Consider the following 23,682-nt stretch of genomic DNA (forward strand, 5'->3'; position numbering starts at 1 on the left):
GTATAAAAAATGTGCATTAGTAAAATTTTACTGCTGGCTGAATTAAACATGTTAAAGTAAATGTAAATATATACATACTTTCCCTCTTTGTAGTTTTACAAAAAAAAGAAAAAAATAATGATATTGAGAAGAACAATTGCCAGTAAACAAAGTCAACAAAGTTAGCCAAACTGCTTTCTGCTGTCTTATGCTATCTGTTAAACTTTTGGTTAAGCAACAATTAATTGGGACATTAATTAATAAGAAACAAAAAGAAGGAGCTTTACTCTGAGAAAGAAAGTCTAAGTACATCAATTACATCAGGATTCCACTTCTTTCTTGTGCTTGAATGTTAAAATGGCCCTCCTATGAATTGTCCCTGCCAATTTGAGTTTGAGACCCCTGCCTTAAAGGGACTTTTCTGTCATGACAGTCTTATGAACACTCCCTTAAAGGTAAAGTGCTCCCGAAAGCATCTTAGTTTGTGGTATTTTCTCCTTAATAACTACAAAATGTTTGCTCTGTCTGAATGCTTAAATCCACAGTAAGGATGTGTTCCTGTCGCATATAATAGATAAACCAATAAATCAAAAGAAAGCAGTTTATTTTATTTACATGCAAGGTTAAATTGTAATAAAATTCTAGCTGAGATGACTGTGTTTTGCTCAATGCCTTTTATGACCTTGCTTCTATATAAAAAAAAAAAAAAAGAATAATGTCTTAACATGTTTACACGACCATCAGCTTTGCCGGGTTATTAAACATTATTGTAATTAAAGCATAAATATGCATTATTAAGCATTTACTCACTTAATGGCACAGAAGTTTTGTGTAATTTATTATGGAAAATTTAGTCGGTGGAGAAAAAGATAATGGTGTGTTTCATTGCCCCCCCCAAAAAAGAAACTATTCAAAAAATGCATATTTTGTGCTTGAATGAATTCATAAATGCCTCCTTTTTGAAGCACATTTTTTTCCTGGTCTATTTCTCTCTTTATATCTCACCTGGCTATTGACTTACGGATGTCTCAGTGCTCACTTTGCAGCAGAATGGCCTGCAGCAAGGACTCACTCCAGAACACTTCATTTTGTTTTGTACTTATGACTTTTTTTGTGCAGCACGGTAGACTATAATCGTCCACGAGCTTTCAAACAGCCGCCGTTCATCTTCCTGTTTACACGGCAATGGTCTCGCGCCTTATCTTTAATCACTTTCTGGCTGAGGAGGGCAAGGTCGCTTGGGACCTTATGACAAACTATCTCCCTGAGCACTTCTCTTTTGTCCTCGCTAAAATTAGAAAGCAATACGCAGTTTGTTTCAATTATAGATTCAAATCTAAAGTGGCGTCTTTTATTATGCCGGGGCTGTTTAATTTGAAGAGGGGATGGAAATGGTCTTGGGAGATAGAGAAGTGCGTGTGGGAATGTCTGGAGAAGAGGAAGATGATAGAAGGAGAAGACGAAGCAATGGCAGAGGTGCATCGAGTTCAGACGGCGTGAACAAGGCTTATTTCATTACTCAAAAATCCTGATATCAGAATATGAGGAATCTGTCCTCATGAGAAGATGATGATGTTTTTCTCCCCTAAATATTATTGGAAATGAATTTTATTTGTACAGTACCAACCATGCATGAACATGGTTTAAAGAGCAGAATAAATAGTTTAGAAACTTGATTTTGTAAAATACAAATAAATATTTTCAATTATAATCAAATAATAAGTTGAACTGCTTTTCATTTTATTATTATTATTATTATTATTATTATTATTATTATTATTCATTCGTTCATTCATTTTCTTTTAGGCTTAGTCCTTTTATTAATCCAGGGTCGCCACAGCGTAATGAACCGCCAACTTATCCAGCACGTTTTTACGTAGCAGATGTCCTTCCAGCCACAACCCATCTCATTATTTTATTTTATTTTATTTTTTTTTTATATTTATACATATTTTTTTATTATTATAAATTCTTATTCCTATTATTCTTATTATTCTTCGTCTTCCTCTTCTTCTTCTTATTATTATTGTTATTATTATTGTTAACTTTCACATGGTCACCCACTGAAGATAAGCAGGGCTGTGCATGGTCAGTACTTGGATTGGAGATTACATAGGAAAGCTAGGATGGTGCTAGAAGCGGTGTTAGTGAGGCCGGCAGGGGGCGCTCAACCTGCGGTCTGTGTGGGTCTTAACGCTCCAGTACAGTGCAGGGGACTCTGTACTGCTCAGTGAGTGCCTTCTTTAACCCAAATATTCTGGCCAAATTTGCCCACCTCTCTCCATCATGGACTCATGGAACTATCTCAATATCCTAATTGGCTTCATCACTCTGTCTGCTCTCCCCCACTCAGCTGGTGTGTGGTCTGGTGCAATATGGCTGCCATCGCATCCTCCAGGTGGATGCTGCACACTGGTGGTGGATGAGGAGATTCCCACCAATGTGTAAAGCGCTTTGAGTGTATAGAAAAGCACTTTATAAATGAAAGGAATTATTATTATTATTGATTATTTGATTAACAATAATTTGAATATATATAATTAAAATGGTTTCACTTAGTAAATAGCTATTTATTCTAAATAAATATTGAAATTCTGGATTAACATTATTTTTATTATACATTTTTTTATATCAGGTGAAAACTAGTAATTTAAAACTGAACTGAACATGATATTTATCATTTTCATTTATTTATATCCCAGCAAGAAAAAGTAACACGGGGCCATTTCTATTAAAAAAAAATCCCTCTTGAAAACTTCAATTTTCTATTAAAAAGCCGTCTTCATAGCATTTAAGTGATAAACTACTTCTAATCTATGACCAAATCACTTAAGGAATAGCGTGCAATAAAAAGGAGAATTATTACAGAAGCGCAGCCTTAATGCTATTGCTATTGTTATGCAAACCAATCTATTCCCAACAGCATCTCTTGTTTGCAACTTTCATTGGATATCACACCTCAAGAGGAAATAAATTGGAGTAAAGTGAAACTCGATTCACATTTCAATACAGCGCCGTGTCCAGGAGATTGGACTCGCATCATCATCTTCCCAAGGAGCGTCTTGATACGGCTCCCATAGCTTTGGCCCTTTTAACTACGGCTTCTGCGCATTTCAATAAATCAAGGCGTCCGTCTCTTAGGGATAGTGGCGTCTGCCCACGCCTAATATCCCAGTCCCACGTGGCTCGTCAGCACCTTCTGAAACATATCAGTCCTCTGCACCACAGCCGTCTGTCGGCCGCCTCCAACCTCCATATAATTGGATTCGAAACACAACTCTGGAGAAATATTAGTCTTTATTGTGGTAGTGCAGCAACTCCCGCTGCTGACAGTTATTTTTTCTGTCTCAGTGGATCACATTGTTAACCCCTGAACTGTTTGTCGGCTCTCATGCAGAAGAAAGTGGACTTTAAAGGATAGTTCAACTGGAAATGAAAAATTTGCTTCAGGTCAGCCCGGATGATCTCTTAAGTAGAATATTAAATCGATAGTTCAACCAAAAAAAAAAAAAAAGAAAATTCTGTCATCATTTATCAATCACCCTTTACTTTTTCTAAACCCATTTGAGTTTCTTTTTTCTTTTGAACGCAAAAAGAAGATACATTGAAAAATGTTATTGGCTGGCATCAATATACTTCTATAGAATTTTGTCTATGGAGGTAGATGCAACATAGGCTCATTCTGAAAACACAGCCTTATATACATTTCTGGAGATCAGGAATTATGTAGCCAGTAGTACTTACAGTCTTTAAATGAACGATACGTGGCGTTATGAAGCTGTTCCTTTTCGCGATAGCAGCTGACCAGTTACCTCTGTAAAGACAGCTTTTCTGGCTTTTGTCTAGAGGCTCGCAGCATACATTGGCGAGCTTTAGACGCAGAGAGGATTTGACCTTGATGACGAGGTTTGAATCTGGCAAAAAATGATTCCAGAAAGCAGGTAAGACAAAAAAATATATAAAAAATTTAACAAACAAGTAGATAAAAGGGTGAGAATGTGGTAAAATCTCAAAATGTGGTAAAAATCAGAGGGCATTTCTTTTTCTGGATTGTGTTTCAAAACACTGTCGGTTGGGTTTAGGGAAGTGGGTGGAAGCAGGTCAATAGATACTTTTAAAAACACTATCAGTTGGGTTTTAAGGTAGGTGGGAGGGGCTATCGGTCGATTGGTCAGTCAGTCAGTCAGTCAGTCAGTCTACAGTGGCCTCTGGTGTATTTACGTAAAAACAGCAGGCACAAATGACACTCACGAGAGTGCTGAGATCTCAAAAATCATACACAGTGGCTTCTGATGGATTCACGCAAAAAAAAAAAAAAAAAAAATGTAGCTCCTGGGACGTATTTGGTGCTCTCCAGTAATGTAAATAGAGCCACGTTTTCAGAATGAGCCTGGGTTGAGTAGATGGGTCCAAGCAACCAGCATTCTTCAAAACATCTACTTTTGTGTTCAAAAGAAGAAAGAAACCCATCAAGGTTTAAGGTAAGTAATTGATGAGGTGATTTTAATTTTGGGGTGAATAACACCTTTAAATATTTTTTTTTAGGTAAATGATGGTCCTTGTTGATTGATAAAGTGCAGGTCAGTGGCTGTCACTTTAGGAGTAAAAAAATGCATATAATGCATATAATGCATTAATGAAGGTTTAATGAAGTAAGCTAATAGTTTATGCCATAAACAACATGCTTTGCAGTAATAAAGTGAACTGTCATGAACTGTCTTTTTGTCATTGTTGTTATTTTGTACTATTCTCTGAGGCCCACAGTTATATTTTCAAGATTTTGATCAAAAACACTTCCCAGTGATGGGTTGCGGCTGGAAGGGTATCCGCTGCGTTAAACATGTGCTGGATAAGTTGGCGGTTCATTCCGCTGTGGCGACCCCAGATTAATAAAGGGACTAAGCCAAAAAGAAAATTAATGAATGAATGATCAAAAACACAATTTAGAATAAGTATGCCATTTTTTTTTACCCCATTGTTGGAATCAGCAGTGTGGCCTCCAATGAATTCTTCATGCATATTTGACAGCCTACATCATTCATAGATGGACACCGCTGTGATTTAGGTTAAAAATGCATAAACAGTGCATATAAAGCAATCTGCAATAACAGACGAAACAACAGTGAACCATAAAATGAATACTCATAAAAATCTTGTTTTACACTTGTGTGTTGCAACATTTCACCCAAATCCAATATAGCTGAAAGTCAGGCATGGAATTGTGTGCTCTTTGTAAATTAATCCATTATAAAATTATATAAACAAAGAACCTAATTCATCTTGAAGCATTACAGAACTTTACCAAAGAAGTTTACCCACACTTTCCTAATACTGAGATCAGAAGGAAGTCAGTGCAAAGTAATGGAACTGTGCAATGTCATCTTTAGTATTTGCTTTCTGTGTAGACTTGTATTTGCCCTATTATTTAATATGTTATTTATTATTATTTGTTATTTATTTACATATACATCTCAAACTCAATTCCTGGAGGCCGCAGTTTGAGACCACTGGTTTACATGAATCTGTGAGCGGAGCTAATCAAGCATTGACATATAAGTGGGCGTTCATCTTTGTCTATGTCAACTTATTTATTCCACAACCTGGTGTTTTCTCTCTTATTTCTTTCAATTTAAAGAGAAAGTTTTGAGTTATTGAATGTAAAGTTATCATTTATAGTTGAAGAAACTCAGAAAGTCAAGGGAATTTATATTTTTTTATTTTATGACCCCTTTAAACAATGTTCAGTTCATACAATAAACTAATTAATTAATGTTTTATTTATTTATTTATTTTTACTACAAATGGAATGTTTACAATTAGATTGCATTATAAATGGAATGTTTACAATTAGATTGCATTATAAAAAATCACCAAAGACCAGCTAAAAATATTCCTTAATGTCTTACTGAAGAAAAAAAGTCAACTTGGATGGACTGATGGTCAGTAAACAAAAAACATCCTTAAAGCCAATTGTTATTGTGTTATCAGACTATTATGCATACATAGTGACAGTCAGCATATGTGTTTGCTTGTTTTTTTCATTTAAACTTCTGCATTTCGATTTAAGGTTAAATTCATGCAGTTATATGATAATGAGAATCTGCAGTCCAAAACGGCTAAGCCTCCGTTAACTCTACACTTCATTCACGAGGAAGCAATTAATATGCAAAAATATCCATTAGTTGTTCCCATTGTGGACAATTACCAGGGTCCCAGTGCGGTGGCTTAATTAAATCCACAAAAATCATGTTGTTTCCGTGAGGTACATCACAACGTTGCAGTAATTTGTTTGTTTCTCGACATGTCCTCCCAGCAACAACACAGCAAGAGCTGCTGGATGCTGTGCACAGCAGATGCACAGTGACAGATAACAGTACCTGGAACTGGCCACATACGTGTCTTACATAGATTTAGTGTTTTACTACTTAAAAACAGTGGCAGTAAATACCTCTCAGGACCAACCACTGCACTAAAAAATATTATTTGCTCATTCAAGTAGTGATAAATCTGTAAATCACATTAAGCAGGCTTTTAAATCATTCAATTGCATTACAGGGATAGTTCGCATCAAAATAGAAATTATGTTACACTCATGTTGTTCCAAACCCACATGCCTTTTTCTTTCTTCTGTGGAGCATAAAAGATGAAATTGCTCCTTGAGGTTGCAATAAATGTTGACTGTAACTTTAAAAAAGGATTTAAAAGCCACATAAAAGTCTCATACAAATCTCATAAAAGTAGCCCATATAGGAAAAGACCAGTGAAGCTATATGATGGTTTGTCTGACAGATAAACTTATATTTAAGTCATAATTCACAGATAATTTTCACCTCCAGTGGGCTGTTAACCACTGAGTCAGTGAGAAATACAAGAAGAGGATGTGTATTCACATTGGTTTTATAAAATGATTCGTTATTAGGAACTGGTTTGAATCTGATATCAAACATTTCATTCATTTATTTTCTTTTCGGCTTAAGCCTGGTTTAGACTTCTGCGTCAAGTGACCGGCGCAAATCACGGCGCAGGCAACGCGCGCATCTGTGCATTTATACTTCTGCGCACTGTCTCCGTTGGTCTGCATTAACACTTCCGAAACGCTAGTGGGCAGTGAGGTGTAAATGTTCCTCTGTGTCGAGTTTCTTTACTTCTGTTTTGCTATTCTGAACACTTCCTGGATGTACAAGTGACTCAAACTCGCTCATTTTGAGGCAGGAACCGGCGGACGTGCAACAACTTTAACCATGAGGTAAACACAGAACAAAACTTTCCATCCGGAGCTCCTTCACGGGACTCCACACTTGTAAACAATCGCTCGCGCCATTCGCGCGGCTTTCGGTCCCGCCCAGACTCGTCAGCGCTACCAAGCCGACCAATCACAGAGCTTGCGCTACGCGTTGTTGCGACGTGTAGTTACAATTTTTGAGAGGTGCACGTCAGTGACGGCGATGGCCACGGCGAAGGGCTATGCGTCAGCGCCGTAGCCTACGCCGGTGTTTGACGCAGAAGTATAAATCAGCCTTTAGTTCCTTTACTAATCAGGGGTCACTACAGCGGAATGAACCGCCAACTTATCCAGCACATGTTTTACACAGCGGATTCCCTTCCAGCTACAACCCTCATTGCCACAGCCATATCAACCTGCAGCCCATGACCAGTTACTCACTGAAGCTAAGCAGAGCTGAGCCTGGTCAGTACCTGGATGGGAGACCACATTGCAAAACTAGGTTGCTGTTGGAAGTGGAGTTAGAGTGGCCAGCAAGGGGCGCTTCACCTGTGGTCTGTGTGAGTCCTTATGCCCCAGTAAAAGTGAAAGGGACATTATACTGTCAGTGGGCGCTGTCTTTCGGATGAGACTTTAAACCGAGGTCCTGACTCTCTGTGGTAGTTAAAAATCCCACGACACTTCTCGTAAAGAGTAACCCCGATGTCCTGGCCAAATTCCCTCCATCGGCCCTCACAATTATGGCCTCCCAATCATTTCCATCCACTGAGTTGGCTCTATCACTGTGTCTTCACTCCCTCAATAGCTGTTGTGAGGTGAGTGCACTGGCACCGTTGTCCTGTGGCTGCCGTAGCATCATCCAAATGGATGCTGCACACAGGTGGTAGTGTGAAGAGACCCATACCCAATAAATGTGCTATACACAAACACATTATATTACATTACACCTATAGCCCATGTCTTTGGACTTGTGGGGAAAAGCGGAGCACCCGGAGGAAACCCACACCAACATGGGGAGAACATGCAAACTCCACACAGAAATACCAACTGGCCATGACCTTCTTGCTGTGAGGTGACAGGGCTACCCACTGCACCCCCATGTCAAAAACTTATTATCTGTTTTTTCCTAAATATATTTATTGGGTTTTGTTTGATCTACAGAAAAAAATTCATAAAAAATAAAATAAATAAAATAAAAAGACAAATGGTTAAAAATGTGAAAATAAATATGCAAATAAATTACATAAATTCAAACTATAACGATACATAATTTAAAAATAAATAAATAATAACAATGTTTAGTACATGTTTGTACCTTGCATTTCACAGCTTTCCAGTGTGTGCTGGTTAAACAAATTTGTTAATTATGGCTAAATGTAAGTCATCTGAACAATAAAAGACATCAACAAGGGTTTGAAAGCTCAAACATCAAAAAATTGTAAGAAATTGTTGAAAAGGGCTCCATATTTTATTTAAAAAATCTTGTAATGTTCCTTTAACAGTGCATGCCAGTTTCTCCTGAGCAAGATTGCTAGTCAGTTCTTTAATCAACTGGCCAACAGATGGACTTTGAGATTTTTTTTCCCGATTTAAAGCAATAACATGCTTCACTTGAAGTAATCTAAAATCTAATAAATTGCGTTTGCTTGTTTTCAGATCCAGGTTTACAGGGTATATATGGAATAAACATAATTTCGGTACCAAATTTATATTTTCTTTAATTAATTTACCAGTCATAATAAGGATCTCTTTCCAAAATGTTTGGATTCCATTGCACTTCCATACACAATGCTAAAGGGTACTCACTTCTTCATTGCATTTTGTACAACTATCAGGAATATTTGGGTTAAATCTATGCAGTCTAGCTGGTGTAATGTAAGTTCGTAAGAGCCATTTATATTGCAGTAGTTTACATTCTTTGTTAATACTATTATTTTGTATTCAAATAAACAAGAATCTATCCATTCTTCTTTAGATATGTCTTCTTGAAGATAATTTTTTCATGCTGATAAGTAGGATATGGAGTTATCTGATCCCTCTAAGATTATTATATTTTAAGAAAAACAAACGACTTCAATTTGAGCCTGTTCTGTTTTGTTCTAAAAAAAAAATAAATAAATAAATAAAAATAAAAATAACAATTGATGGTACCCGTTATTTAAGATAGTATATTAAACAAAATACCATAATAGTCAAAGGATACTGTCATTATTATTAACATTACAACATTATTATTATCATTATTTATTTATTTTTTTAAGAAAAGAAGAAAGAAACTTACTTAAAGAGAATTCAGATTTTGGTGAACCATCCCCATTAATCATTATAACAGGTATACGTCATCAAACCCTGTCTTAAATCCATTATGCTCCCTATAAGCTGAATGAACAAAATCAACATTACCATAATATGCATTATCCATCCTAATGCCCAGCGCATTAAATCGTTCTGTCTGGGATCCTGTTTAAAGCAAATAGAGCACTTATGACAACATGGCTGAAAGTGGGCTAATTCGAAGAGAAAATCCTTTGCTGTGTCTCACTAAGGGTTTGATCCCCTCTGGCACAAAGTTCTTTAATGTACTACATTTCAGCAGTACAGCAAAGGAAAGGGATTTGATGATTTTGGGATGGAATGACCATAAACGCCCAAAATCCCTCCTGTTAGAGGCCAAAGGACATACGAGACTGAATGTAGTCCCTCAGCTTTCTGCAGAAATGAAATGAAATTGCTGCCCTGAAATGCGTATCATCATCTCACTTTTTTGAAATATATATATATATATATATATATATATATATATATATATATATATATATATATATATATATATATATATAAAGCTGTGCGGCTCAATTAACCTACCTTACATCAATGATTCAGACACCCAGAGGAAAAACAGGCAAGGTTTACCATCATCTTAGCCTGCCGAATACTCTCAGATACATTAATGAAACAAAGATAGACCTCAAGGTAAAGAAAAAAGTCAATTTTACAAATGTCTTGTACATTAAATCAGACCACAACCTAGCCAAGACTGCTTTCGAGCATTATCATATGTTAAATTTAATTCTTTTCATTATGTTTTGGTGCTTCTAATGGGTTAAAGTGAACCATACCATCATGTGCAAGTTGTTCTTCTCTCAGGCAAAGCCTAGAAATCACGTATAGCAATATCGTTTCTGTTTCTGCACCTTTCCTAAACATGATTAAAACCTTTCCTTGTGATCTGTCTCTCAAGACCTCTCTTCCAGACGGATTTCTTTGAAGAACAGCAGAGCGTACTTAAGCAAACCTCGAAAGAGTTCTGCGCCGAAGCCCAGGCTTCTCTTCGTCTCTACAGCCCTGGTCTTAATTAAGCCGAATAAAGCGCCCAGACCTTGTTCCAGTTCAACGCAAATGCAAATGGCTTAAAAATAGATCTCTCGTCCCAGCACAATACATGTAAGGGATTGCAGTACACAATTAAATTATTTTCCCAAACTGTAACAGACCACTTGTTTACTGATCCCGATTGCACAAATTAAGACGAGAAAGCCAAAGACGACCAGCAGCCTGTTGACCTACTAGACTGATCGGAATTAATGAGAATCCTCCTGCCAATTCCACTCAAGTACCCACAATCCTCCATTCATCCTCAAGACTGTGAACAAGGGCTTCAATTCGCATTTCAAGCTCATCATTCAACATCAAATTGCCAATTTTTTGGGGTTTATGTAAGAAGCATTTTGACAGTCTTTTCTGTACACTGTAAAACCCAACAGTCAACTTTATTAAATGAAATGAGTGTAGTTAACTCAAAATTGACTAAAGGTTTATTTGAAAAGAGTTTTGAAAGGTAATTGAAGGTAATGAGTTCATTAAATACCTCATTACTTCAACTTAAATGGTGTAAGTTCACAGTACTCATATAGATTCGTTTTTTTAACTCAAATGGTTTGTTGCAATCGGTTTCTGCAAACGGTTTGAGTTGCCTTAAATTACTGGGTTTTACAGTACTCAGTTGGTTTGAGTTCTCTTCATTTGTTGGGTTTTACTGTGCTTAAATTGCTTCATTTTCTCAAATGGATTAAGTTCACAGTACTCATTAGGATTAGTTTTTGAACATAAATGGTTTGTTGCAATAGGTTTTCCCAAATGGTTTGAGTTACCTTAACGTTTGGGGTTTTACAGTGCAGTTATTGTATGTACTGTATGTTGTTTGGTTTTTCGTGACAAAGGGAAAATGAAGAAGTCAAACGCAAAGCACTATTCACTGCAGTGTCATTTTTAACAGAGGAACAGTGACTAAAACGAATGCCTGACTCTAAAGATGGGCCAATGTGCGTAGGATGGGGATTTAAAAAATGAATACATAAATAAACATGTTAGAAACAACTGTGGGTGTATCATTATCTATTTCCAAAAGCTTAATTTCAGTCATGTTAAGTGACGCCAATAAAATGACTCACGCTAATACCATCACACGTCTTTCACCCTTCCGTACGCAATATGTGACTGTGACTGGTTCATTAGATCAGATAACAATCTATGGCTGTGTTTTCTCGAACATCTATTAGCCTCATAAGCCAAACAAGACCCAGAGCAGTGCTGTTTTCCACAGTGCGTCACAGAGAATTGTTCTATTCTCAAGCGTGGCTCTGCTCCAGGCAGACGCATACTTTCTCGTTACCGCAGCGTTTGCATGTGTTTTGCCTGTTTGGGCTGAGATTTGAATGTGGTCTGATGCTTCGCTGAGCATCTACGGTTTCCAGCTAAAGTCAGACATGGTCAACTTCAGCCATAATATAAGTGGAAATTTCCATTTCCATGGTTCACTGTGCACTGGGATGCCATTCTTAGCACCCTCTAGCATCTGTGGAAGAATTCTTGAAGAACACAGGTCTGCAGTACATTTTGTTTAGAATAGCTCTCTTTCTTAAAGAGACAGCAGATCAAAGAATTGGACATTTGCTTTTATAACATTTACTTACTCACAGGCCACTCAGTAAATGGGTTAATATATTTTTTTCAGTAGAACATTAGCTGATTATTAGCTGAAAGCATGGTTTCTGCACTTTTTCAAATGCAATGACACAAAAAAAAAAAAAAAGATTATGGTTGCTTGTTTAATCTGCTTACAATGAGCTAAAACAACACAATTCTTGTCATTACTTTGGCCAATTTAATTGTTATGTTCAGTTCACTTAAATTTATAAACCAGTTAGTTTACTTAAGCGTTTTGTGTTGAGACAACCTGAAGGAATTATGTTGGTCCAACTACCTGGTTAGGAGTTTAGTTGTCCCAACATGCTTTGCGTCGGATTGAATTAAGGGAGGGAAATGTTGACAATAAAGGTCATCTTAAGTGTTTAAAAAGTTACTAGAAAGACTTTACTGTTTAGAATTTACTGTTTACATTAGTTTGAAGATTTAACGGATTTTCATATAAAGCTTTGAGTTTTGAGATTACCACTTTGCAGGAGCACCCATGCTTCGGGTATTGGCAGCTTAATTAGCACAAATGCAGTTTGTTGCTTTGCTCAGTGAGCAATAACTGTCCTAAAACTAGTTTTGAGGTCAGTCTCAATCAATTGCATATGTAACTCATGAAATATGCTTACAATTGGCTCTTTTAGTCCATTTAGGATAACCTTAAATAAAACTAAGAGACTTCAAAATGTACGACACATAATAGACATGGATATTTTTATAATTATTATTATTTTTTTTGTTGGTGCTAAACAAATTTATTAGATGGAAATCCTGTCCTCAATTAAATTGAGTTCATCCAATGAGTAATTTTATTGAGTATAGAGTTTACCCAAAAATCATCGTTTACTCCTCCTTCACTTGTTCAAAACCTATTTGAGTTTCTTTCTGCAGTTGAACGCAAAGGAAGGTATTTTGAAAAATGGATCCATTGAATTTTTCCTACTATTTAATTTGACGGTTTCCAGTTTTCTTCAAAATATCTTCTTTTATATTCAACAAAAGAAAGATACTTATAAAGATTTAAAACCACACGAAGGAGAATAAATTATTTATGATTTCATTTTTGGCTGAACTATCTCTTCAAACGACATTTTTTGTAAAGTCAAGCTAAAAACACAATATACAGGCAAAACTAAATATCAGATCTATTAATAATACATTGAGGTCTTATAAACCAAAACGATTGCTTGCACAAACGATTGTGCAAGAAAATAAACAGTATTTTTAACATTATCACTCTTAGTCTATGGCAGGGGTGGGCATTTCATTTTTCGAATGGGCCACATTAGACTCTGGGGAAGTTTTAGAGGGCCTGATCAATGCAGTTCATTTGTATTTATATAAAAAATTAAATAAAATAAAAAACATTCTGTGAAACTATTAAATAAACATTCATAAAAACTCATTCATAAAAAAAAAAAAAAAAAGGTTTTGAATAAAAAAATAAAAAAAATGCACAAAAAGTATTTTAAAAACCAGCATCACAATATCAAGGCTACATGTGGCCTTGGGGTTGTAAAATGCCCAGGTCTGGTCTATGGCATAGCGTTCTAAGTATTTTTGTTTGCTCACAGTAGAAAGGGATGATTAGTATGTTAAACTATCCACCAACAATTATACAGATTCTGTGGCATAAATATAAGATTACTCTTCTGTGGACAATCTCAATTAGAAAACTTGACTTTTCACAGATTACCAGTGTTTGATAAAGATTATTATGTGACAGTAAGCTTGCACTCCAGACCATAAAGCTAATAATACTGTAAATAAAGTCAGTTTCTGCTGAAAGTTAGTGTCAATGTATTATTGGGTACAATGTGTATAAATTTAGTTTTGCCCATATGTATTTTTTGACGCCCAGATCGCTGATAGCTATTGACTTTTTATGAATCACCAAGGACTGTTGGAATCTTCTCTCATGTTTTACTGGAAAAAAAAAATCCCTGAGGGTGAGTAAATTAACAGCACATTTTCAATTGGGTGAACTATCCCTTTAAAAGAGATCCATGTATCTCGTGACCTGAAGGTAGAAATGAGCAACCATCGATCTGTCTACAGTTAAAGCACAATGTAAATGACAAACAACCCTCACGGCGATGATAATATATGTTATTCAAGTTTAATGACTTCATCAAGCATTGAGTAGGAAGCCATTCGTAGCACCAGTTCTCTTAGCATTAGTCAGTCGCAAAGTTTCTTCATGTGGTCAACTGTGGGGGCTTCACGATTACAAATGTCTCTTGCCAAAATGTGTCTCAGACACAGAGGAGACTGATGGGTTTAATATCACTTCCACCAGCTCAATTTGTACCAGGATGCCTATGAAATGGCCAGTCTAATCGCATTTCGCCAAACCACAGTGTTTTATTGGCTCCCGGTCAAACTTTATGTGGGCGGCACTCTGTTTGCTTGTCAAGAGTGTACGAATGAAGCTTTGTGCGCCTGTTTTCATATCTTTATCGAAAGGACGTGGAGAATTATAAACAATTCTGGATGGTTCCTGAAAAACAACAACAAAAAATGTGTCAGAGAGGCTCTCGACCTTAATAAAATGAAGCCGTGAATGCTGTTTACGCTCGTATCAACTGGAGCAAGTTGTTTGCATATTGTAGGCAAATCATTTAAACACACCTGGCTGAGTGACTTCTCCTAAGTGAAACAAAAGCCTCTGTTTTGCATATTTCTAATTTGACATCCCACACAGACACAGTGTATTGTCGTTGTAATGTGTGTACCTGTCCACATATGTGAACTGGGTGCAGTCCAATCATTGTTTCTTGTCTGAATACCACAGTTAAAATGTGCATCTGCAAACTCAAAGCTGAAGAAATAGGGGTAGGCTTGACAAATTAGCACTCTGGAAATCACTGGACCAAACTAAGAGTGTAATAAATTAAGGAGGCGGTTGTCAGCAGCACCAAGACGTTGTGCAGAATGGAAGGTGTAGCTGTACAGAAAACCTCTGGAAAATTCATTCCGGAGATATATTTTCTGTTTTGTTTTGCAACAAATTTGTGTCCTCATTTATTCGAAATGTGAATCTGGGCCAGACATTATTTGTGGTGTAGTGCTCAAATCAGAAATGATAAGGAGATGTCGGCACACATGCAAAACACATGCAAAAAAAGAGGCATTATGTTAAGTCTGTCAGATGGACAATCTAGTTTTTAAGCAACTGCTGTTTATCACTGCTAACAATTTAGCTACAAATTCATATTTACCAGTCAAAATCGCTGTAAACACAGCCACGATCATCACCAGCACTGCAATGTCTCTCTATGTAGCCGTTTTCCGTGCGCAAAATTCGCAAAAGATATGTGAATGTTTTATATTACTTAAACATGATTATTCCAAATATATGTCAAAGAAATTTGTTAGATTTTATTTTATAGAGCAGGCATGAGGTTCAGCTGTGTACTCTGTGTCATTTTCTGTCTGATTCAGGCTCAAGCTTATAAGGCTACCAGCTACTGTGACTGACTTTTTACACAGCGCAAAAGCGTGTGCTTGAAGGCGTGTCACTTTTCCTGGTGATGTGGAGCCAATCCGCAAATCACAGCACATTATGTTAGCATCAGAGCCTTTTAAGGGCGGGCCTTTCAGATGAACTAGGAAATATAACAGTTGTTTCATGTGAGCCGAGTAGATGTATGTAATCTAAGTAAGATATATGAAAAAAAAAAACATATATATATACATATATATATATATATATATATATATATATATATATATATATATATATATATATATATATATATATATATATATATATATATATATGTGTGTGTGTGTGTGTGTGTGTATGATTTTCAACTAATGAAGCATGAGCACACATTGATTTGCATCTTATAAACACAAAAAAACATACAAAAAAATATTGGATTCAACAAGTCCATTAAAGCAAGCAAAGCATGAATAAAAACAAAAGTTGTCATTTTATTGTAATTCTCTCACTTTGAAACAAACAACAAAACATGTTTATTTATTTATGTGTTTGTTCATTTAATTTAATTTAATTTAATTTAATTTAATTTAATTTATTTTAATTTAATTTAATTTAATTTAATTTAATTTAATTTAATTTAATTTAATTTAATTTAATTTAATTTAATTTAATTTAATTTAATTTAATTTACCCAAATGTGTCCAGAAGCATTTACTGGGTGATAAGGTCTATTAGAATGCAGTTAGAATACGTTTTTAATTCATGTTATGAAATGAAAATCTAACCTTGCATGGGTATTTAATTATTAAATGTACAAAATGTTATATATTTAAGCAGTTTCACATCTATCATTCATGTAAATACAGCATTCACATAAATATATTAGAGCAATCCTGATTGCAAATGTGACATTGATTTTAAAAAGCAGTTCAATGGTCAAGATTAATAATTTGAAATAAAACCAGAGCAGAACATGTACATCTCAGAGCAGTATTTAGCTCTTCTTTTCTTTTTTCTTTTCTTTTTTTTGTATGAATCCTTTGAGTCAACAATTTAATGATATATTCATAAAAACCAAAAGTGAGTTTGACCTAAAGATCAATTGGCGACATTTTTTATGTTTACTGTAATGACGTTCAAACAGTTTTTGTGTACTTTATTGCAGATTTAGTGGATTTGAAATGTTGCAGACATTTTAGACATTATTCATTCAGCAGTATTTGCTGCCTTAAGTTGGACAAAAAAACTAACCGGCATGCACTTGACAATTGGTTAAACACACCTAATGATTTGCTGTGTTTTTAAATTAATCAGTTATTTGGAATGAATCTTTTAAGTTATCACCCAGTGAATCAGAGAGCCAAAGATTTAGCTACAGTACAAACAAACTTGTTTGGAAGTTTCTAGTTAGTCTGCAGGCCAAGATTAGCTTCTTTATTTATGTTCAATTACAGTATGCTGATGATACACAGGGCAAATATTTGGGCAATGTTGCAGTGTAATTTTGTTGCTTAGTTGTTTTTCTATTAAGAATGGGCAACAGTATTGTATCTATAGCAAATTGCCCTAATTAGCTACCCTGTTTCTCACCCGGTTGCCCATTTATGACAGCAAAAAGTTGCCCTGTGTATTATTAGCATTAGGGTTGGAGTTAAAGTCACCACTGCTAGAGAATGACCAAACGCAGGCATCAACTTCTAATTCTAATCTCAGCACACATTTCTCTCATGTGTTTTTCATGTGTGTTGTGCATTACCTGTATTGTTGGTGGGGTGCGGTGTTTTCTGGTGGTGGTGGTAGACATGGTGGTGGTGGTCTCGATAAAGGTGGTGGACATCTCTGGAGGGAGAGCCGTAGTTCTGGCTGAACCAGCGGCAGGAACCTCTCCCACCAGTCGGACGCTGCCATTGATTTTGATGTTAGGGTTGCCCTGAGCAGCCATGTTGAGCACTTTGAGGCCATTGTAGTAGAGTCCGGAGAGCTGGCCCTGAAATGGCCTCTTGCGGTCTGAACCACCAATTGTTATCGTGGCCTGGGTGTTGAATATCGTTAGCTGCCGCCCTGAGGATGCAAGAAAGATCCAGAACAGTTCTTGGTTAAATGGGTCGGTAACGGAGCAAAGTATATCTCGTTCAGCAACAAGATTGATGGTTGTTTTGGGCATTTAAGCTACCCGACCAAGGTACAATGACTTAGATGGCTGTGCTGGATTACTACAGCTTAATTTTCTCCTGAAATGCTCGGGGTTATACTACCATGAGACACGTCGTAAACATTTGAAGGGCCAGACTATAAAGCAGACCCATTATGTCTCCCTGAATGAGTCTAGCTACAAGCTTATGATGGCTGCGGTACATTTTACTGTAATTGTCTCGATGAGGAGAGATTACCTAAACTGATAAATAACAAAACAGTGGATTTCTGAAATATCAAAATGATAGATATTCTTACTGTAAACAGGATTAGAGTGGTTTTGATTGTAAATATAAACTGATTGTTGGGACAAGAGACAAAAAAGGTTCAAAATGGAAACAAAATAAATTTATTTATGTACTATATTACAATTTCAGGCATGCCACAATATATTAAAATGCTTTTTATAATTTCTTTGGAGTTATTTTAATAAAATAAGATGTATTTGTGCAGATGACATTCGGCTACACACTATAAATCATCTCCTAAGCATTAGTAAATAGTAAATTTATTATCTGTTAAGCATTAACTCTACATTAGCAGATGGTAGTAAGCAGTTTATAACTGCAGATACAAATGCTGTATTCTTGACTTATAGGCACATTTAAAATACTTTCATACTTTGTTACTGATTTGGTTTTCATGACTAAATTAAGTATTGCATTATTTACAATTCATTTGTATTTAAGAATACTTGATTTAAGATCATTCAGAATGAGGGAGTAACTGATTAATAAAATATTCGAATCAACATTTATATGTATATTATTATTCAGGCTTATACTAATGGTTAATTTGTATATTAATAAATGCTTTAACTAAACCTCGTGCAATTTTGTGTCCTTAATAAACAACAATTTAAAGGATCAGTTTCAAAAAAACAATACATTTTTGAAATTTTATCTAAACAGTAAAATTACTGTAAAGTTTAAACATTGCAGAATAATAGGAGTATCAAAATATAACAAGAAATTGGATATAATATATAATATATAATAATATAATGTATTATGATACAACACAATGTTATTTAGCGATGGTTAACTGCACAGTAATTTTATTTTAGTTAAGAGTGCAAATATTTATTTTTCATTTGATGCTGTTTTATTTGTGTATCGTCAGATGAACAGAAATAAATAAAGTTGTTTCTTTTCTTTTTTTTCCTGTTTAAAAATGCAACTGAGCCTTTAATTGTCATCTATAAGGGATTTATAAAGCGTAAATAGTCTTCACTTTAGATTATGTCAGAAAACTGGATGAAGATAAGTTAATAAGGCGTTTATTATTAGCATATGCCTGAATAATAAGATATATAAATGTTAATTTGAATAGTTAATTATTTAATCATTCACTTATGCATTCTGAAAAATTTTAATGAAAAAAAAACCTCAAATAATGATAAATAAATAATGTGATACCTCATTAAGAAATAAAAAATAACAATTAACTTCAGCACGGTATATGTGTGCTTATAAGTCAAGAATAAAGCATTTGAACAGTATCTGCAGTTGTAAACTGGTTACTATCATCTGTATCATAGTGAATTCACTATTTTCTAATGCTTAATAAATGATTCATAGTGTGTAGTTATTATAAAGTGTTATCGAACATTCTAGCAGTCACGTCTGATTAATATTAAAAGATAATTGTTATAATTTGCAAACCTAAGATAGGAGAAACATTTTTTTTCATGTTTTGTCTTATGTCTCAAGAATCAGTGAAATAATAGACTAAATTAAATCCTGCAGTTGTGAGAAACAAAGCTTTAGAGCAGGATGCAGATCATAATAATTCAGAATAAATGAAGTAAATAAATAACAATTTCATATTTAAAAGAGTCCAGAATTCATCATTTCCTCATGATTACAATAAAAACATCCTAATTTGAGTAACTCCAGTGATTATAATGAGGACGACTCTTGATGATATGCAATTAATGTCTGAAAAAAATACTCTATTTTCCTCTCGGATTATATTTCCTGTTAAACTGCTGCCTCAATTTCTCCTGAAAAAACCCTAATCCTCATCTGTCCTTTCTATCAGCCAGAAAGTCATGAGAAATTTATGTTTTAATTAATTTCGTTTAATGTCTGCATTTAAAACACTCTGAAAAGTTTTACTAGGCCAATATAGAATCTTTAAACAACGTATGTATATATTTAGTCTAACTTTAAGATCAACACAAAGATCATTGAGCATTGAGAAGACAAGCCAAAAGAAAAAGAAAAATGTGATTGTTGCACAATGTACAATTATTAACCCTGGTATAAATAAGTCAATTTAGCTGAAGAGAAATGCGATGATGGTTAAAAAAACAAAGAAAAATAACAAAATAATAAAGCAGAGGAGGAAGTTACCTTTCTCCTGAAGCCATTCCTCTACGGGCCGGGCATATTTGAAAGGAATTTTCTTATTGGCCATTTGAATTCTCTCATTATCGCTGTTACCTTGGAAGTTTAAAAGACAGCTTTAGAATCAATAATAAGAATCAATAATTGCAATTACACTTTCTGTCAATGTTTTTTTTTATATATTTTAAGTCGTTTAAACACTTTTAGAATGGTTTAGTCATGTGGATTTATGTTTTATTTGAGCACTGCTGTTTGCGCTCTTAGTCACACAGCAGTTCATTTTCTTCAGTTTTTCTCCAGTAATGAAACACTATTTAAAGAGAACGTCTTCTCCATCTTCTCACGTAATTAAATCAATCGTCGGCAGAGTTGATCAAAAACATATTTATAATAAATTTGGTTCATCTGTAAGAGACGCGTAATGAATGCCAGCAGATTAGCAGCCTGAGGTCAATCCATCTATCCATCAAAATATGACAGCGCGCTCTCTTTCATGCTTCACATACTTATAATTATATACACATTTATCTGCTGATTGCTAATGATGCCGGTCAATATTTACAATTTTTCACACAGAAAACCACATCAATAGTCATAATCATACAGCACAGTTGACAAACAAGAACTAGACAGCAGCTGCTTCTGTTTTCCAAAGCCACGGAAATTATAGAGTTGAGAAATCATGTTTGATGAATGAGCTGCTACCCAAAGCGACACAAAAACCTCCCGTCTGGGGATGTTTGTTTTAATGGCAAGTCCAACGAGATATTCCAATACTATTGGGAAGACTCGTGCAGAACCGCCGCGTGAAGCTGATTGGAGGGGTTTTCTGGATGTCGTTAGAGAACAGGGGGCTGAAACGTCACGCTGCTTCTACAATGACTCCGAGGGCTAAGGGTGGCACCGCACTGCAGGATGTCATGTGAGCCAAATTTCAGGACTCCATGGAAGGGTGTACCCGGGGGGGAGACAGCCTGATGGGAGCCTCCATCATTGGCAGAGCTGTGTTCAGACAGCAGGGAGTGCAACCAATACCCTCCAAACCCGGGAATTTGAGTCACACACATCTGAAGCGCTCGGAGGCAGCCTGTGAGAGAGGAACGCCAAACTAACCCCCCCCAAAAAGTTTCACAACAGGGAATGAGTTCTGAAATGGCAGCATCTTCTTTTGTGTTATGCAGAAGACAGAAAGGCAGGTACTGGAATGACAAAGTGAATTAGGGACACATAGTAATCAATGAGACATCTAATCTAAGGTTCATGTAAATTTAATTCAACACTATAGTGCCATTGGACTAAATGTATTCGATGGGCTGTTATTTTGTTCTAGAATTATTACCTTTCAAAATATACCATAATGTACAACAATGAATCCGCGTGTGTGTTTTGTTATTACAAGGATAAGTATATACTCCATGTCTAAGTGTGTTCTGTACAACTTACACAAATTTAGCAAATACATTCTTTATAAGCTTCCCATTGAAAAAAAACAACTAGCTACAATAGATGCTTGATGGTTGTAGCTTTAGACAGATGTATAGTTTGTCAAGATTTCTTGTGTTCTTTTTGATGTAATCTATTAACACTGTTACATCTATTAACAATCTAAACACTGAAAGGTAAAAAAACAGCGCCCCAGTGCATCCACATCCTGATGCATCCACATACAGATGTTAGTTTCAATCTGTAAGTTTTATTGATATATACATCAATATATAAGTTAGTGTGCTTAAAAACAATGACACAATTTGAGTTAAAAGATATAAAACAAATATAATCAAGCAAAGCTTGCAGTTTGTCACTTTCGTATAAATTGGTTTACTATTTTTTTTTCATATTCCCCATACTCTGTGCATTGTGGCATGTTCTGCCACATTGAAGAGACTTTTCATTTGATTAGCTTTATCATTTGAGAGCTTAATCGTTCTTACTGGCAGAGCTAGGATAAAACGAAAAGTTTTGGCTGTTTTTTTTCTTTTCTTTTAACGGAGAACAGCTACTCTATGTTCTACCCTCTCTACATTTTTTAGCTGAGATTATGTCAAACATCGCAAAAAAAAAAAAAAAAAGGAAGCAAATTTGAAAGCACTTTTCGGCACTTTGAATACTTTTATATTTACTTAAATTAAATTAAAATAATTGAGGTACAGTATATTAAATACAAAGAGACAGTCATATTGCAAATAAGTGAATATATACTGAATATATGACCCTGAACAACAAAAAACAGTCTTAGGTCGTACAGGTATACAGTATGTTTGGAAATGACCAAAATAGTCAAAAATTGTGATTTTTCTTTTATGACAAAATCATTCTAATGTTAAGTAAAGATTGTGTTTCATAAAGATATTGTACATTTCCTACCGTAAATATATCACAACTCAATTTTTAATTAGTAATGTGCATTGCTAAAAACTAAATTTACACCAATTTAAAGGCAATTTTCCTAGCATTGGACTATTTTTTAAAGCTTCAGATTCCAGATTTGGACAAATATTATCCTATCCTAATAAAGTATAGATCCATTGAAAGTTTACTTACTATGCTTTAATGTGATGTGCAAATATCAGTTTTGAAAAATTGACCGTTAAATGTCCAATTTTTTTAGATGTTTGTATCAGTATTGTTAGTTTATAGGATTTCTATAAGCGAGTGTGCTCCAAAACAGTGACAAAATTTACGTTTAGAGTGTAAGGCTTGCAGTTAGTCACTTCCACCTAAATGGATTAACGTTTTTTTTTTTTGTTTTTTTTTTTTTGACGCTACCTCATACTTCAGTTTCTTATAAAATTGTGACCAATCAAATGTGCTCTAGTATCTGACATGCCTTTACCCCTTCAAGACAATACACACTTGATGCTTCAACCACTCTCACTGGCAGAGCGGAGATAAAGCAAAACGCTATTGGCTGTTTAATAAAAAGGGGAGGAGCCACACACATCCTACCATCTTTTCTTGTTTAGGTTGACATTATGTCAAACATTGAATAAAAATGCACATTTCAAAGCACTTTAAGGGACCTTTGAGGCTGTTTTTTTAAGAACAGTTGACACAAGAAAAAAAAAAAAACATTTAGGATTGCCAAAGTGACATAACTGCAAAAACCTTCCACTGGAACCAATGTATGAAAATATTCAAGCTAAACTTTCCCACACCTTCTTTATAAAACATATTTGTATTTTGAAGAAATGTCTTATTTTTTGCAAAGTCTGTTATGGTTATTGATGTCTAAGAAATCTCTTGTAAAGAAAGAAAACATTTTACCCCCCTTAGATTTGAATGAAATTATGTTTTATATTCAAAAAGTCCTACGATTAACAGCTATCAAATCATCACAGTCGTAGGAAAAAAAAGAAAGAACATGCAGCTTCAACTTGCTACTAGCTTTGCAGTACATTATTAAGGCAGTAACCCCAGGTAAAGCCATATGACCTGTCTAGCAGTAAATGTGTCACAGGTACAGACCCTTAACCACATGGCAGCACCACACACAGCTGTTGCCGGTGGCTAGAATG

General features: G+C 35.2%; 2 protein-coding genes across 30 annotated transcripts in view; both read right to left on the reverse strand.

Annotated features, from left to right (window-relative positions):
• Window positions 1-15,513, reverse strand: part of hmbox1a (homeobox containing 1a) — a 664,927-nt gene extending 649,414 nt beyond the window's left edge. Inside the window, exon 1 of the mRNA XM_087289425.1 lies at window positions 15,365-15,513. The gene's annotated coding sequence lies outside the window, so the exon portion shown is untranslated. The remainder of the gene's footprint in view (window positions 1-15,364) is intronic.
• nrxn3a (neurexin 3a) overlaps window positions 1-23,682 on the reverse strand; it is a 546,850-nt gene that overhangs the window by 39,545 nt on the left and 483,623 nt on the right. For 28 of the 29 annotated variants that reach the window (XR_015512694.1, XM_087289302.1, XM_087289301.1 and 25 more), the window contains 2 exons: window positions 20,174-20,263; window positions 17,380-17,684 (listed from right to left, as the gene is read on the reverse strand). Coding sequence is in view for 28 of the 29 variants with exons in the window: in XM_087289302.1 (XP_087145428.1) it covers window positions 17,380-17,684; window positions 20,174-20,263 (395 nt within the window). In the remaining variant the exon portion in view is untranslated. Of the gene's footprint in view, window positions 1-16,651; window positions 17,685-20,173; window positions 20,264-23,682 lie in introns of those variants that run through there. The other variant, XM_087289303.1, reaches the window with a different exon arrangement.

The sequence above is a fragment of the Danio rerio genome, chromosome 17 (assembly GCF_052040795.2).
Source record: "Danio rerio strain M-AB ecotype USA chromosome 17, GRCz13ab, whole genome shotgun sequence".
Classification (NCBI taxonomy): domain Eukaryota; kingdom Metazoa; phylum Chordata; class Actinopteri; order Cypriniformes; family Danionidae; genus Danio; species Danio rerio.